At 44.4% G+C, this 17,925-nt stretch overlaps 1 protein-coding gene across 1 annotated transcript in view; it reads left to right on the top strand.

Moving 5' to 3' along the window:
• MUC16 (mucin 16, cell surface associated) overlaps positions 1-17,925 on the top strand; it is an 81,303-nt gene that overhangs the window by 33,948 nt on the left and 29,430 nt on the right. The window contains 11 exon segments of the mRNA XM_033135468.1: positions 2,059-2,180; positions 3,060-3,127; positions 4,541-4,713; positions 5,046-5,081; positions 5,287-5,352; positions 7,295-7,419; positions 7,577-7,644; positions 16,251-16,423; positions 16,555-16,590; positions 17,063-17,187; positions 17,452-17,519. Coding sequence (XP_032991359.1) covers positions 2,059-2,180; positions 3,060-3,127; positions 4,541-4,713; positions 5,046-5,081; positions 5,287-5,352; positions 7,295-7,419; positions 7,577-7,644; positions 16,251-16,423; positions 16,555-16,590; positions 17,063-17,187; positions 17,452-17,519 — 1,060 coding nt within the window.

The following is a 17,925-nucleotide window of genomic DNA, read 5'->3' as shown; positions in this document are numbered from 1 at the left end:
CCTTTGAGGAATCGAAGCTGCCCCTCCAGCCCTCATCCCGCAGCCAGACAATTTAGTTCCTCCCCATAGGTCCCTGGAGCCTTTTGAGCTGCTGCTCAGAGCGAGTGAGTCTGTCAGTGAGTAAGTCCATGTGCAAGCTCTTTAAGAGGAGGGCCTGGGATCCAGCCTTGACTCCATCTCACTCAGTCACAATCTCTGCTGGTTTTCAGCTATAAGTTACAGGGATTTCTCTCCCCAGTACTGGAACCCTGGGGTGGGGAATCTGGTGTGGGCCTGAAACCCCTCGCTCTTCAGGGAGGACCTCCACAGCTGAGAGGTCCCAGTTTTTAAGCACCACATGTGGGTGTGGGACCAGCATATTCTGCATCTCCACCCGTCCTAGTAGTCTTGAGGTGGATTTTTCTGTATGTCCTCAGTTATAGGACTTCTCTTCAGGTACAGTTCAGGCAATTCTCAAGATGGTTTTTCTGTAGTTCAGCTGTAATTGTGACGTGGTCCTGGGAGGATGTGAGCACAGCACTTACCTACTCTGCCATTTTGACTGGAAAGCGGCTTTAAATATACTCTTTTATAAAAACAGACTTGAGAAGAATTATTCATAAAATAAGTCTTATTATAATAAATCAGTAAATTGGGTAAATTGGGAAAAAATGTTATTTGTTATTGGGAAAAAATGAATTTGCCCTCAGGCAAATTCTCAGATGAGGCACTGAAGGTTGAACTTGTCTTGGAGGGTCCTCAAAGGTGCCCTGCTAGGAGGAAGAAACTGGCTCAAGCCAAGATGAGCCTGTGCTCCTCAACTACCCATTTCTCACTTATTCTCAAGCCAATCTAACCAGGCATAGGGGTTTTGAAATTTCAGGGTTGAGCAAGAAAAAGGATATAACCACTAGATGGCAGTAGCACACACAAGGTTTATTGGGCAACACTTTTTTTTTTTTTTTAATTTATTTTTAATTTATTGGGGTGACAATTGTTAGTAGAATTACATAGATTTCAGGTGTGCAATTCTGTATCACATCATCCATAAGTCACACTGTGTGTTCACCACCCAGAGTCAGCTCCCCTTCCATCACCATACATTTGATCCCCCTCACCCTCATCCCCCACCCCCCAACCCCCTTACGCTCTGGTAACCACCAAATTACGTTCCCCAGATTAATTTTCAAACCCCGTGGCCATCCTGTGGTCACCGACTGCCCTCCAATCCCCTCACCCTCCCCCCCACCCCCCACCCCTCCCGCCCATCTAGCAACCCTCAGTTTTTCCTCATTGTCTCCCAAACTGTTTCTGATCGGGGCGGCTGGTTAGCTCAGTTGATTAGAGTGTGGGCAACGCTTTGATTTGCCTGCAGAGGCTGTCCCTCAGAGCAGACACCTCCAAGAAGTAATGGCATGGGGATCACTACTCAGGAGAGAAAGGAGGGGATTAGAGAAGAGGTTTATGTATTTAGGTGATGCCACTCAGCAGCCCATTGACGTGTCTCTGGGTTAGACACCTCTGAAAGGAAGTCATGGCTTAGGATGTTTATAGCCACAGAGTTTATCCTTTTTATTGCTATCAGATGTTGGGTGCAGTTTCACAGGGTATGCAAAGCAGGCAGGCTCAAAATGGCAAAAAATATATATGCTTGTTTGGGCTATCCTAAAACAACTGGATGTGTAAAAAATTGAATTTAGTCCTTGTAAGCTTTTGAACTATGGATCCCAGCTTGCTGTGAAGAAATGAATAACCTTGGGGCTAATATGCAGGCACCGTCTTTGCACCGTGAATGTAACACCCCAATACCACCATCTTTAGTTTCTGTGTGTGGCCCAAGTTGGGAACCATGTGGAATAGAACACACCACTGCCTCCACTCCCCACCCCTAATCCATCTCCAGCCTCCGATGAACAGGAAATGATGCCCACAAAAAGCCCCAGGCATGAGTGCCCCTCTCCTTTACGTCCAAGATGATGGGGTCCCCCAAGCAGGCAGGGGTTGTGGCCCACTCACCCTTTGCCCCACATCTGGCTTAGTACTGACTCAGCATGGCCTCTCCTTCCCCTTCCTGCGCAGCTGCCGGCCCTGCCCTGGTGCCCTTCACCCTCAACTTCACCATCACCAACCTGCATCACACGGAAGACATGTGGCCTGGCTCTGCAAAGTTCAACACCACAGAGTCAGTTGTACAACAGCTGGTGAGAACCCCTTGCTACCCACTTCTCTACCCACTCCTCCCCACCCTCTCTCAGTCTCCACCCTACACTTTCGGAGGATGTGGAAGGTTGGGGAGGCAGGCAGTTGCAGGTTCAAAACTTGGAACTGCCACAGACAGGTGATGTGTGATTTGCCTGTTTTTTTTTTTTTTTTTTTTTTTTTTTTTTTTTTTAGTTTCAGGTGTGCAAAACAATGTCATCGTACATTCACACCTCTCACAAAGTGATAACCCCTCTCCCCCAGTCTACTACCCCTCCGACATCGTACATAGCTGTTGCAATTCCACTGATTCTATTCCCATTGCTGACTTTCCTTTTGATATCATTTACTCATCTGTGAAACCGAGGCAATAAAAGCACTTATCCCAAACGGTCCTTTTGAGAATTAAATGTGGTATGAGATTAAATGTTAGGGAACTGTTGTTTTATTTTAAAATATGGTGTGTTTTTAAATCTATTTTTAAAGATTTTTATTAAAACATAGCTAACATAAAATATTATACTAGTTTCAGGGGCACACCATCGTTACTCAACATTTGTACCCCTAAAGAAGTGATCGCCACGATAAGTCCATCTGACACCGTCCCACGTGATCCCAATAGTATTGACTATATTCCCCGTGCTGTGCATCACATCCCCATGCCTTGTCTGTTTTATACCTGGAAATTTGGACCTCTTATTCCTCTTCACCTGCCCCTCCTTTTCTAATTTTTAAATTACAGTTGACATTCGATATTATGTTATATTAATTTGAGGTGTATAACACAGTGGTTAGCATTTCTATAATTTATGAAGGGATCCACCTAACTATGATGATTAGTTCTATATTTATTATTTTATCCATTACTCTTTCCTCCTCAGCTCAAGCCCCTGTTCACCAACAGCAGCATTGGTTCGCTGTACTCTGGCTGCAGACTGACCACACTAAGGTGAGACTCTGCTTTGTCTTCCCGTAAGAAAGTGTCGTAAGGTGTGGGCTGGTTGGGCCAGCCGGGGCCTGAACTAGGGTCAAGGAAGTGAGGTGCCCAGGACACAGCATTTAAGGAGACACCAATCCTTAGGTGTTAACAGTGTGCTTGAACAACCTGAGAGGTTTCACATCCTTAAATATTAATTACATCTGGACACGTCGCTTGCCTCATCCTATTCCCAGACCTGGCGCTAGTGCTGTGCCCTGCCCTCTCTGACTGGATCATCCTACATCCAACAGACAGTCAGACTTGCAAGGTCTGAATGGGCCGTACATGACGACGGTTGTACTTAGAAGGATGTGTACAGGAAACAGCATGGCAGCAGGGCAGTGCTGGCCATTTAGTTTTTGCAAGGATGCACTTGATATTTCCAGGGCTATTCTTTCGACATTCCAAGTGACCGTCATGTGCAAAGAAATGAAATTTCAATGGATAGGTGCCGGAGCCACGTTGGCTTAGATATACCGTGTCCCAAAGAGGAACAAATATCCTTGCAACAGTCCTGCCCACTTAACAGGGTCAGCCCACACCCAAGGAAGTCCAAAGTTATAGCTCCCTACTCGGTATTGATGTCCATTTAAGGTCCTTCCAGAAAAGATGCAGGTCATTTTCATCACAGGCAGCATTGCCAGGCAATGCAACAGACACCGCACCTTGATCGTTTCTAGGAGACCTGAGCTAGAAGCAGCTTAGCTCTAGGTCACTGCCGTCCTGCTGAGGCGCAGGCATGTTTCTCCCCAGTCATGCTCTCTGGCAGTGCAACCTGCTGGGTCTCTCAGGTTATCCCTCCAGGACTCATTTTTCCTGCTGCTCCAGAGAGGTGGTGATGAAGGAGGCAGGTGGGCAGTGGGTGGGTCTCTGCTATGCAGCGTCTCGTGCTCAGATGCTCAGGTCTAAAAATTGGGTTGGATTAGCTTTCTGAGAGCTGATAAGTCTTTGTTTAGAGCTGCTGTCTGGTGTCACTAGGGAATGCGTGTGTGCTCTGTAAACATTTAATTTTACAATGAATTAATTAATGAACACTTGATAATGTACCTGTCAGGAGGGCTAGTTATTTTATATCAGCAATGTCTGAATCCTACGGCGTTCTAGCAAGGTGGTTATAGCACTGCGAAGATGGCAGAACTGAGTCAGAGAAGCTTCTGTGGATTATTTAACACGTGACAGAGCTAAGGTTGGAGTGATAGTCGTCTGACTCTAAAACATCCACTCTGGTCATTTGTGGCTCATCGATGCCCCTCCTCTTGTGAGCAGCTCGTGCCTAGACCAGGAGAGCAGATCAGTGAGCATCAACATACAAGTGGGCTGAGAAAGGATGTCCTATCAGGATGTCTCTGTCCTGTCCCCAGATCCATGTCCTTCTTTCCCCAGGCCTGAAAAGGACGGAGCAGCCACTGGAGTTGACGCCATCTGTACCCACCGTCCTGACCCTGCAGGCTGTATGCTGGACAGGGAGCGTCTCTATTGGGAGCTGAGCCAACAGACACACAGTGTCACCCGGCTCGGTCCCTACCTCCTGGACAGGGATCGTTTCTATGTCAATGGTGAGCATCTGGCAGTGACAGTGGTCTCCTCCTGCACCGTAGGTGGCTGCTTCTGTTGGTGCTCTGAACTCTGTCCAGAGGATGCAACCATGTGTGCTTTCATATTTCTCTGTCCTCACTTTTCCTTTCTTTGTGAGGTGCCCCTCCCTCACCATGTGTGTATCCATCACACACACACAGGCAGAAAGTCAGAGAAAGCTTATAGGAGGCACAACCCTCCATCTGGAAGGGATACAACTTCTCGATGGCTTCTACTCTGCCACCAATGTTCCAACCCTGTCATCCCTTCCTTAACCCTCTCAAATATCCCACCTGACTCTTACTCTCTGCAGGTTACACCAGACCAGCCTTGACTGCCATCCCCAGTGGTAAGAGTTCCAACCCGACACAGCCCCTGGCCTCACAGTGTTTTCTGGGGGCAGCTGGTCCCTCCTCCCTGGTGGGAAGGAAGCCGTAGGGCCCTGGTTATGCCCTCCTCATCTTCTGTGACTCAGACTGGGCATCAAGGCCCCCTGTCTGTGGCATCTCCAAGGGGAGGCTGCATCATTCTCATTTCTGATGCTGCCTCCTCAGTTTCTGTGATTTCCACAGCCTCCCTGGGAAGCTCAGCAGCTTCAGTCTCCTTCTCCAGCTCTACAGGTAAGAGCCTTCTCTCATGAGCACTTCTTCCCACCTACATACCTCTGTGCTTCATAATGAGAAGACAAGAGAGAATGCACAGGAAGGTCACAGCACGGGAACAGTGTGGAGAGGATAAATTGGGGGCAGGGGCCACACCCCCATCACAAACCAGTCCAACTCCATTCCTGTATTCAGAGAGCTCTGTGACTCCAGGTTTTCAATCCCAGACTGCAGCAGTGGCTCCTTTAAATCCACCCTTTGCTTTCTGTTAAAGTTTTGTATCAGTTAACTTTGTATAACAAACTACCCCAAATTTGCTGAATTGAAACAATCAGTTCTAACTTCTCATGAGGCTAGAGGTGAGCACTGCTGGTTTTCTGGTGTGTCTGCAGCCGCCTGCAGGTTAGTGAGGTGACTGCTTCTGGGAGAGCCTGACGGATGGCTGGGGTGACCCACTTCTTCATGTGGCCTCTCATCACCCAACAGGCTAGCTCCGGCTCATTCCTACGGTGGCCCTAGAGTTCCTGGCAGCAAGAGAGGGTGAGCCTCAGTGCTCAAGTGCCTTTCAAGGCTGCTGGCATCACGCCTCCCTTGTCCCATTGGCCAAAGCAAGTCATGGCCAAGCCAGAGTCGAGAGCTAGAGAAAGAGCCTCCCGTCTCTTGGTGGAAGGGCTGCAACACCACATTGCAAGGATGTAGATGCAGGGAGGTGAAGAACTGCTGGCCACTTTTATAACCTCCCCCCACCCAGTGACCTGCCAGGGACCAACTTTTCACCATGTTGGCCTTACAGGACCTGAAGTGTGGGGATCCGTTAGTGAGATTACACCCAGTGGTACATTCTGGAGCAATTCACAGGGTTTCACCTTCTGCTAGAATGGAATGAAAATAGTCAAGGGCACATCCAGGATTAATTCCTACAGGGCAGAGACTAAAGGGCTCAACAGAGAGAGCAGACATGAGTAATAACAACAGTGGCAATTCACTGCTGTCATGACAACAGCATTCACTGTCACCTGTTGGGGGCTTTACATACATGATCTTCAACCTCTGTGGGTAGGCACTGCAATTTCTCCATTTAAGAGAGGCATACACTGGTTCTTAGGGGCTCAGTGTTTTTCTGAGGTCACATGGCCAACAGATGGGCAGGACTGAACCCTAAGTCATTCATACTCTAGAGCCTGAGCTTCTGCACGAAAATAGCTGTGTGGCCTTGGGGAAGTGACTGAACCTCTCTGAAATTTGCATTTATTCTCTGTCAGTTGGACACACCTCCAAAGGTTGTGTGAGGATTACATGAGCTACTGGATGGAAAATGCTTAGCACAGAGTAAGCTCTTACCAAACATCAGCTGTTACTATTGCTCGTGTGTTTATTGTCTTTGTTATTATCATCAACATTTGTTAGTGTCTTTCAAAACAAAGTTTCCCATTCTGGAATGAGACATTCCGAGCTCTTGCACCAGATGTGAATACCAGACCCTCTCCCCACCCCCACCCTTGACACCTAAATCTAGCTTGGAAAGTAACTTGGGACATGACTTCCTTTTTATTTTTGATTAATTTTTTTATTAGTTTCAAGTGTGCAAAACAATGTAATAGTTAGACATTTACACCCCTCACAAAGTGATAACCCCCCCCAAAGTACTACCCCTCTGACACTGTATCTAGATGTTACAATTCCATTGACTCTATTCCCTATGCTGCACTCCGCATCCCGTGACTATGTGTGTGTGTGTGTGTGTATATATATATATATATATATATATATATATATATATATATATATATATATATATATCACATTATAGTTGACGTTCAGTATTATTCAGCTTCAGCTTCAGGTGTACAGCGCAGCGGTCAGGCATCTACACCGTCCATGAAGTGGTCTCCGTGATAAGACAGTGTCCATCTGACCCCCTACCAAATCTTGACTGTCTTCTCTCTCATCCTCGCTGCAGTCGCCAGCCCTGTCCTGGTGCCATTCACCCTTAATTTCACCATCACCAACCTGCACTACATGAATGACATGCAGCCTCTGGGCTCCGTGAAGTTCAACAAAATAGAGAAGATCCTTCAGCGCCTGGTGAGCGTCCCGCCCCCCCGAATTCCTGCCCTGCCCACTGCTGCCAGCCCTGCCACCTCTCCTGGCCCCTTCTCTCCCAGCCGCCCAGCTGAGGCCAGCCATGCCCCCGTCCTTTCCTCTCAGTCCCTCTCCTCGTCTCCCTCTCCTTCTTCAATAGCTGGGACTCTTGTTCAAGAACACCAGTGTGAGCCCCCTCTGCTCCAGCTGCAGACTGACTTCGCTCAGGTAAGACCAGCAGTGGAGGTTTTGTATCCACAGTCCCTTAGGCTTGGTCCTCCCTTTGGCCTTTCCAGCACTTTGCAGCTCCCCACCTGAAACAGCCACTAACTATCCCAGCGGTTTCTGGTCCCTCGTTCCTGTTCTGGAACCTTCCCATCCTCCTGAGCCTCCAATCTCACATGCAATATTTAATAGGAACAAAATGGTACAACATGACAACCTGGAAATATGCCCCAAATTCCTCCACACAGGATGCATTCCTGGTCCTTCACCGAGAACACACCCACAGCCTACTGTGACCCCAACCCACGCTGCATGTATTTCTTTTTATAACTAAATGTATTGTGGTGACATTGGTTAATAACATATAAGTTTCCAGTATACGATTCTGTAATACATCATCTGTACATTTACATTGCACAGTGTGCTCACCACCCAGAGTCTGATCTCCTTCTGTCACCATATATTTGACCCCCTTTGCTCTTGTCTACTTCCCCCACCCCCAACCCCTCTGGTAAACATCGTACCGCTGTCTGTGTCTAGGAGTTTGGTTGTTTTGTTTGTTTTTTTGTTGCATTCTGTTTTATATCCCACATATGAGTGAAATAATATGATTCTTGTTCTTTTCCATCGGAATTATTTTTCTTAGCGTGACATTCTCAAGATCCATCCATGTTGTCACAAAGGGAGTATTTCATCTATTTTATGGCTGAGTAGTATTCCGTTGTATATATGTACCAGATCTTCTTTATCCAATCACACATCTGACACTTTGGTTGTTTCCACGTCTTGGTCACCATGAATAATGCTGCAATAGACATAGGGCTACATATATCTTTATGGATAAATGTTTTCAAATATTGGGTGTAGATAGCCAGAAGAGAGACTGCTGGGTTGTATGGTAATTCTATTAATTTTTTGAGGAGCCTCCATATTGTTTTCCATGGGGCTGTACCAGTCTGCATTCCCACCAACGGTGTACGAGGGTTCCTTTTTGTCCACAGCCTCTCCAACACTTGTTATTATTTGTCTTGTTGATGACAGCCATTCTAACTGGTGTGAGGTTGTATCTCATTGTGGTTCTGGTTTGCATTTCCCTAATAGCTAGTGAAGTTGAGCATCTTTTCATACATCTGTTGGCTATTTGTGTGTCTTCTTGGGAGAAGTGCCTGTTTATGTCCTCTGCTCATATTTTTCATTACATTGGTTTTTATATTTTTATTATTTTATTGGGGAATATTGGGGGACAGTGTTTTTCCAGGACCCATCAATCATTGTCCTTCAATTTAGTTGTGGAGGGTGCAGCTCATCTTGAAATCCAGTCTCCGTTTTCAATCTTAATTGTAGGGGGTGCAGCCCACCATCCCAGGTAGGAATTGAACCGGCAACCCTGTTGTTAAGAGATCACGCTCTAACCAACTGAGCCATCCGGCCGGCCCTACATTGTTTGTTTTTTGTTATTGAGTTCTATGAATTCTATGTACATATTAGATACTTACCCTGTCAGAGGGGTTGTTTGCAAGTATCTTCTCCCATTTGGTTGGTTGCCCTTTTGTTTTGGTTTCTTTTGCTGTGCAGAAGCTTTTCAGTTTCATATAGTTTCATGCATTTATTTTTTTAAATAATTTATTTCTTTTTCAATTACAATTGACTTACAATGTTATATGAGTTTCTGGTGTACAACACAGTGATTAGACATTTCTATACTTACAAAGTGATTACTCCAATAAATTTAGCACCCGTTTGACACCATACACAGTTATTACAATAGTATTCACTATAGTCCTTATGCTGTACCCTACATCCCCATGACTACTGTGTAACAACAAGTTTGTACTTCTTAATCCCTTCCCCTTTTGCACCCATTCCCCAACCCCCTCCCATCTGGCAACCATCAACTTGTTCTCTGTATCTGAGTTTGTTTCTGTTTTATTTGTTCATTTACTTGTTCTTCGGATTCCACTTATAAGTGATATCATATGGCATTTGTCTTTCCCTTATATGACTTACTCCATTCAGCACAGTACCCTCCAGGTCCATCTATGTTGTTGCAGATGGCAAGATTTCATTCTTTTTTACGATTGAGTAATATTCCATTGTATATATATAGACATGTACCACCTCTTTATCCATTCACCCATTGACAGACACCCAGGCTGCTTCCACATCTTGGCCATTGTAAACACTGCTGCAATAAACATATGGATGCACATGTCCCCTCGAAGCAGTGTTTAGGTTTCTTCGGATAAATACCCTGAAGTGGGATTACTGGGTCCTTCTTTGTCTCTTGTTATAGCCTTTGTTTTAAAGTCTATTTTGTCTGCTATAAGTATTACTACCCCAATTTTTTTCCCTACATTTCCATTTTCATGAAATATCTTTTTCCATCCCTTTACTTTGAGTCTTTGTGTGTCTTTCAATCTGAAGTGAGTCTCTTGTAGGCAGCGTATGTAAGGGTCTTGTTTCCTTATCCATTCAGCCTTCCTGTGTCTTATGATTGGAGCATTTGATCTATTTACACTTAAAGTAATTGTTGAAAGATTTTGAGAAGGATAGGTATTAAATCCTGTTTTAATTTTTCGTAGAATTCACTAGTGAAGCCATCTAGTCCTGGACTTTTACTTTTTGGAAAGTTTTTGATGCTTGTTTCAATTTCCTTACTGTTGATTAGCCTATTTAGATTGTCCAGTTTTTTTGTTACCGTTGTTTTGTTTTGTTTTTGTTTTTGTGATTCAGTCTAGGAAGATTATAGATTACTAAGAACTTGTCCATTTCTTCTAGGTTATTGAATTTGGTGGCATATAGTCTTTGATAACATTCTTGTATAGGACTTTGTATTTCTGTGGTTTTGTCGCAACTTCTCTTTCATTTCTGATTTTGTTTATTTGAGTCTTTTCTCTTTTTTCTTTACTTAGTCTATCCAGAGGCTTGTCAATTTTATTAATCTTTTCAAAGAATTAGTTCTTTTTTGCATTAATTTTTTCTGTTGTCTTTTTATTTTCTATTTTGTTTAATTTTGCTCTAATTTTTATTATTTCCTTTCTACTACTGACTTTGGTCTTCATTTCTTCTTCTTTTTTTAGTTCTTTAAGGTGGGACATTATGCTGTCTATTTTAGCTTTTTGTTTGTTTGTTTCTTGAGTTAGGCCTTTAATGATATACTTTCCTCTTATTACTGCTTTTGCTGTAACCGAACAATTTTCATATGTTGTGTTGACATTCTCACTTGTCTCTATGTATCTTTTCATTTCTTCTTTTATTTCTTCTTTGATCGAGTCATTGTTTAGTACTATGTATTTTTTTAATTTAATATTCTCTTTATTCAGTATTAGATTATAATTTGGAACAAATCTATGACATCAAAGGTTTTACAAATTAACACAAAATTTAAGAAAGATTGCGTTTTCCGCACTTTCTTTAATCATTTCTAAAATCCCTCCCTGGTGCCAGGAAGATACTGATTTGTTAGAGCATTTTCCCCAACATCCTTTAGGAATTCCGAACGGTCTGTATAAAGAGGCCTTTCTTTCTTCAGTTCCACAGGAATTTCTCATTTTCTTCAAATAGGTTCTCAATCCCTTTCTTATTCTCTTGTCCTTCTGGTAACCCTATGTTGCAAATGTTATGCTTGATGTTGCCCCAAAGGTCCCTGAAACTAGCTTTTGTTGTTGTTGTTGTTGTTGTTGTTGTTCTTTAGTACCATGTTGTTTAATCTCCACATATTTGTGGTTGTCCCTGCTTCTCTTGTGCATTTGATTTCCAATTTCATAGCATTGTGGTCAGAGAATATGCTTGATATAATTTCATTCTTCTTAAATTTGTGGAGGCTAGTTTTGTGTCCCAACATATGGTATATCCTTGAGAATGTTCCACGTGCACGGTAAAAGAATATATAAGGTGGTTTTCTGTGATGAAAAGCTTTGTAAATGTCAATTATGTCCATGAAGTCTAATGTGTCCTTTAAGGCTGATATTTCCTTATTGATTTTCTGTTTGGATGATCTATCCATCGCTGTCAATGGGGTATTTAGGTCCCCAGCTATAATTGTGTTTTTGTCAGTTTCTCCCTTTATTTCTGTTGGTAGTTGCTTTATTTGTTTTGGTGCTCCCAGTTTGGTTGCATAATATTGGTAAGTGTTATGTCTTCTCGACGTATTGTACCCTTTATTATTATAAAATGTCCATCTTTGTCTTTTGTTACTTTTTTTTATTTTGAAATCTATCTTGTCTGATACAAGTAGAGCTGCACCTGCTTTTCTCTGGATGCCATTTGCTTGGAGTAACATTTTCCACCCTTCCACTTTGAGTCTCTATTTGTCCCTGCAGCTGAGATGTGTTTCCTGAAGGCAGCATGTAGCTGGGTTTTGTGTTTTGATCCATCCAGCTGCTCTGTACCTTTTTATTGGTGAGTTTGGTATATTTACATTTAGGGTAATTATTGATACTTGAGGATTAATATACCCATTGTAACTTTTGTTTCTGGTATCTTGGTGTCTCCATTGTTTCTTTTCTCTTGTGTTTCTGTCTATTATTTTAGTTTGGTGGTATTCTATGATTTTTCCCCCTTTGTTTCCTTTTTTTTTATGTTATGTGTCTCAGTTCTAGTTTTTTGTTGTTCTTGTTACCATTAGGTTTATGGAAAACAAAGTTTCATATATACAATATTCCTTTTTCTTCAGATTGCATATTATCTCCAGTCTTCTTTGCAAGTTAACTTCTTTTTCCCTGTCCCTTTTTTGCTGTTGTCACAAATTATCCTTTTTTATGCTGTGAGTTCACTTCCAAATTGTAGTAGCTATTTTCTTTCTTTAAAAAAATGTTTTTGAAATCTATGTAATTTTACTAACAATTGTCACCCCAGTAAATTAAAAAAAAAAATGTTTTACCTCTTTTAACCTTTAATGTTTTATTTAAATGTATAATACATTAGTCTGATAAAGGTTGCAATTTTCTATTTCTGTTTGTCTAGTAGTCATCTTACTCATAATTTTGTATTCTTTTGTCTCTTTGTTTCAGGTAGAAGGGAACCCTTTCAGTATTTCTTGTAATGCAGGTCTTGTAGTGGTAAATTCTCCCAGCTCTGTATGTCTGAAAAGGTCTTTATTTCTTCTTCATATTGAAAGGATAATTTTGGTGGGTATATTATTCTTGGCTGGTAATTTCTCTCTTTCAATAATGTGAATATTTGATTCCACTCTCTTCTAGCTTGTAAGGTTTCTGCTAGAAAATCCGATGATAGTCTAATGGTTTCCTTTATAGATTACCATCTTCTTCCTGGCTGCCTTGAGAATTCTTTTTCTGTGTGTCATGAATTTATGGTAGTTTCAATATAATGTGCCTTGCAGAAGGCATTTTGGGATTGAGACAATTAGGTATTATCTTAGGATCTTGGATTGAGGATCTAGTTTTTTCATCCAGTTTGGGATGTTCTCATTGATTATTTGTTTGAATAGGCTCTCTTTGTCCTCTCTTCTCCTTCCGGTATACCCATTATTCTTATGTTGCTTTTTCTAATGGAGTCAGATAGTTCTCATGGAGTTCTTTCATTTTTTTCTCTCTCACATATCTGTCTTCTTTTACTTCAGTCATTTCTAGATTTCTATCTTCTGTGTCACTCATTTTTTCCTCCATCTGTTCTGCTGTATTTCCTAAATTCACAAGTTTGTTCTTTATCTCATATTGAGTTCTTCAGCTCCAGAGTTTCTGTTCGGTTCTTTTTTATAGTTTCATTCTCATAGGTTAATTCTTGTTCATTGATTTTATTTTTGTTTGTTGAATTGTTTTTCTGAGTTTTCTTGTATCTCATTGATTTTTTTCAGAGCTGCAATCTTGAATTCTCTATGATTTAAATCACAGTTTCCCATGTCTTTAAGTTTACTTTCTGGAGATTTTTCATTTTGTTTCTGAATTTCCTTGTTACTTTGGTTAGTCATTATTCTTGGTGGGTTATTCTTCTGCCAGGGCATTTGTGGAAATGAAATTCTGTTTTTTAAAGAGTATTTGACACCTCACCATCTAGCAGGTTGCTAAGTAGAGTTTTTTTCCTTCTGTTTTCTAGTAGGTGGCACTGAAGTAAATGCAAGTTTTTATTTTATCTTACCTGCACTGCTGGGCTTGTGGAATTTCTGTGGGGTGCTGTTGCCTCCGCAGTGGAATGCCCCAGACTCCCTGAGGAGGTGGGCATCCTGTTTACAACCCAGTTGCCTTGGTCACGAGGCATCACTCCTATGGACTAGAAGGGGTGGGCTATGGGTTTCCTGGCTGTATGCTCTTGGCGCTGCCTTTCTTTAGCCAGAAGCCACCATCAGAGCTGCTCTGTCTGAGTTGGCCCAGCTGCCTACTCCAGGCTACGCCCCACTGGCTGGTGGAGGGCTTGACGTGGTGGGGGCAGGAAGTGGGTTTAAGCATCTGAGATTCTGCTCTTCCTCATGGTTTCAGCCACAATAAGTACAGACCACTTACGTTGGAAAGTTTTTTTCAGCCCTTTTAAGGTCTGCCAAGTGAGGATTTTACTGCTGTGTGGGCCACAGGGTGGGCAGTTCCCACATCCTTTGTCTTCTGCTGTTGGGCTGTGGAGTACTGTGACTTTTTGCACTGCTTCTTTGCCCCTGACCCTGGGCCCAGCCTCCGTGTGTGCCAGCCACCCAGACCCAGTTGCTGTCGCTGCCTTTTCGATTTGCCCAGGAATGGATGCACCACAACCATTAACTGGTATCTCATCTGCTGGGGCCTTGGGGCGTACGGGACTGGGTGCAACTTCCATCTCTGTCCCTCCCCCTCTCCGTCCTATCTCTGCTGTGTGCTCACCTTCTGATGTCTCAATGTGAGAACCTCTCAGATGTGTTTGTGTGCTGAGCAGAGATGCCTTTGTTGAATTCGAGCTGTCCAACTTGTTGTAACTTCAAGGGGAAAGACCTGGAGGTCCACTCACACTACCATGCTGCTGACGTCACTCCTACATGTAAATATTTCTGCAGGCTAACACATAGCGAGCACTTAGTATGCTTCAGATATTGGGTTCTTGATATATGGCCAGTATTGACATTCTGGGCCAGATAATGCTTGCTGTGGGTGGCTGTCCTCTGCATTGTTGGGTGTTTAGCAGCATCTTGGCCTCTGTCTTCTAGATACCTGTAGTACCCCAAACCCCCAAAGTTTTGACAACCAAAAATGTTTCCAGACATTGCCAGATGTCCCCTGGGAGTGAAAATCCAGGGAGACAGTGCAATGATTCCCATATTCCCAAAATTCTTTGAACATCATTATTAATATCCCCATTTTACAGATGAAACATAAAGGCACAGACAATTTAAAGAACTTTCCCAGAGCCAATAGCTGCCAAATGGTGGAACCGGGATTCTAACCCAGTCTCCTCAGAGCCCAGGCCTTTTCTCGCGAGGCCTGCTTTGCCTCTTTGTGAAGAACAATGAGTTCATTGTCTTTCCGGATGATCCCTGACTTTGATTCTCTGCTCTCTTCCAGTGCAGAGGTACGGAACTTGACCCTAGGTCAGCTGATGACAGGGGTTTCGAGCATGAGTGACCTGCTCCATCCTGACATTTTTTGGAGGGTTTAGCCTCGGTGGCCATCTCCCTGGAAAAATCTACAGCCCTCCAAAAGTAGAATTTGAGAAAGAATTTTCTCCCTGCGACGCCAGGATAGAGAGGGATGGAATGAAATCATCTTTCTTAGAGTCTGGCAGATGCACCTACAGCGAAAGTAGCCCCTCACTCCCCTGGCCTGGAGTGCCACACATTGTTTTTCCATGCACAAACATTGCTTGATCTCCTATTGTGTACCAAGCTCAGTGCTCCACTCCAAAAACTTGGTGGGGGCCAAAGCCTAGATTGTGCCATCAAGAATAGTGCATTACATTAATTATATGCAAATATATGCAAACATGCATACATATTAATTACACCGTTTCTAAGCGTATTATTAATATCAACATATTTAATCCTCACAAGGTATACCTGAATACTAGGATTACACCCATTTTTATAGATAAGAAACTGAGGCCCAGTGACACCATTGAAATGCTGAAAGATGAGACAAGTGTAGTGGATCTAGGAGGAACTGAGATGGAGCCTCATACTTGGAAAGGAGTAAGTGATGGTCAGGAGACACAGCTGTGGGCCAGGAGGAGTATTGCAGGGAAAGGAAATGACATGTGGAGAAAGCAGAATCTAAGGTAGAGAGGGCATGCAGAGCAGACATACTCACCCGGAAGGGGGAAAGCAGAGAGGCGAGCAAGGCAGGCCTCGGATGCCCTACGTGCAAGTTGGGACAGTGGGCTTCATGCACAGGCAGTGGGGACGGAACGTATTTCAGCAAATGTCAGCTAAGGAAAGATTTCCACTTAGAGTGACAATTGGCTGCTGTGCAGAGACTGGAGGCCAGTGAGGGGAGACCTGGACTCACAAGGTGGCCTTTTATGGAACTATTTGTACAGTTTGGAGCAAATTCCCTCAATGGCGAATGACACAGCGTTCCAGATCCTATTGACAAGAGACCTACCACTTCTAACTTTCCCTGTGGTGCCCCCACCACATTCTCAAGGACCTTCTGCAGATGGATCCTCACTGGCTCTGCTTCTGTGTCCCTTCCTCCAAGGCCTGAGAAAGACGGAGCAGCCACCAGTGTGAACATAGTTTGTACCCACCGGCCTGACCCTACAGGCCATGGAGTGGACAGAGAGCAGCTGTACTGGGAGCTGAGCCAGCTGACCCAAGGCGTCACCAAATTAGGTCCCTACACCCTAGACCAGGACAGTCTTTATATCAATGGTGAGCAGCAGCCATGTTTGTTTTGCTGTATTGCCAAGCCCTTGTTCTTCCCCTGCACGTTTTTTATTCCTTTTTTTAATTCCTTCTCCACACCCAGCACCTTCTGCCTCTCTTTCCCTCGCTCTCTGCAGGTTACACCTATCATACTTCAGAATCAACTGCCAGTGGTGAGTACCGAGTGGTCTTCAGAAGCCGCTACGTCACCAGGGATGCACGCAACAGGCCTCTGACACATCCCCAGCTTTCAGGGAGGGAAGGGGTTGGGGACACAGGCTGGGGAGTCATTGCAATAAGACTAAGCTAGGAGTCACCTCAGTGTTGTCAGCTGGACACAGAGAAGTGGCTACTAAATGTTGGTTGGGTGGATGGATGGAGGAAAGTCAGTTAACAATCGAGTTGAAATAAATAACAAAATTAGGTTGCAAACTGTCTCTTCAATGCTTCCCAGACTCCAAATTGTTCCCTGTTTCACCTGCTGCATATGATGGTTTAACATCTACAGTGATGATTCTGGAATTCGACCACAAGGACCATTAGCTGTCGCTGTGAGATGGCCCCTGGTCTCAGGACTGTGGCCCAGGCCTGTATCCGTCTCAGGCCTCACTCAGTGTGGCCTTTTCTCTCCCTCTCCTGCTGCAGCCACGGGACCACCCCTGCTGCCTTTCACCCTCAACTTTACCATCACTAATCTGTACTACATGGAGGACATGTGGCCTCCAGGCTCCTTGACATTCAACACCACCGAGACGTTCCTGCAGCACCTGGTGAGAGCTCTGCCCGCGATGCTGACCTGCCCAACTAACCTCTGCCCCACCTGCTGGTGCCAGTCCCACCCACTTCACCCTGTCCTGCTCACTGGAGCCAGAACCACCTACTTAGTCTCCCTCCTGCCCACCGATGACCCTCCTTCCCACTCCTGCCCAGCCCACCAGTGCTAGTCCCACCCACGTCACTCGTGTCTCACCCATTGATGACCCGCCGGCTGCTGCCTCTCAACCTCTCACTGATTTCCTCGTCCTCACCCACAGCTCAGGCCCTTGTTCAAGAACAGCAGTGTGGGCCCCCTCTACTCGGGCTGCAGACTGACCCTCCTCAGGTGAGACCTTGGACTGGCCAGCCAGGGCTGCCTCAGGTGCACCCAGACCTGAGGAGTTTGGTATGGTTCCTTCCTGCCCTTCCTGTCCAAGTCCCCAGCAGAGGTGGAATTCAGGAGGCGCTGGCTCCACGGTCAATGCCTCTTCTGATTGTAAGCCCCCCGACTGTCCCCAGATTCTGCAGAGCCCATCGGCAGTGTGGGCCCCTAGCCTGGTCATCCTTCTGAATTCCCTCCTCCCTCCCTTTGACCAATGAGGGCATTTCCTTCAGGTTTTCAATTCTGTCCCCAGGGTTTCTCTCAAGACAAATGTATCTTTCCCACTTGCTTTAATTCCAAATTCCAGCTCTACACATGTCTCAAGTGTGAGCTCTCCTGTCCCCATGCCTTGAGGATGCAGGCTTCTGCC

The sequence above is a fragment of the Rhinolophus ferrumequinum genome, chromosome 18 (assembly GCF_004115265.2).
Source record: "Rhinolophus ferrumequinum isolate MPI-CBG mRhiFer1 chromosome 18, mRhiFer1_v1.p, whole genome shotgun sequence".
Lineage (NCBI taxonomy): Eukaryota > Metazoa > Chordata > Mammalia > Chiroptera > Rhinolophidae > Rhinolophus > Rhinolophus ferrumequinum.
The sequence above is the reverse complement of the archived record's forward strand: the minus strand, read 5'-3'. Positions and strand labels throughout refer to the sequence as shown.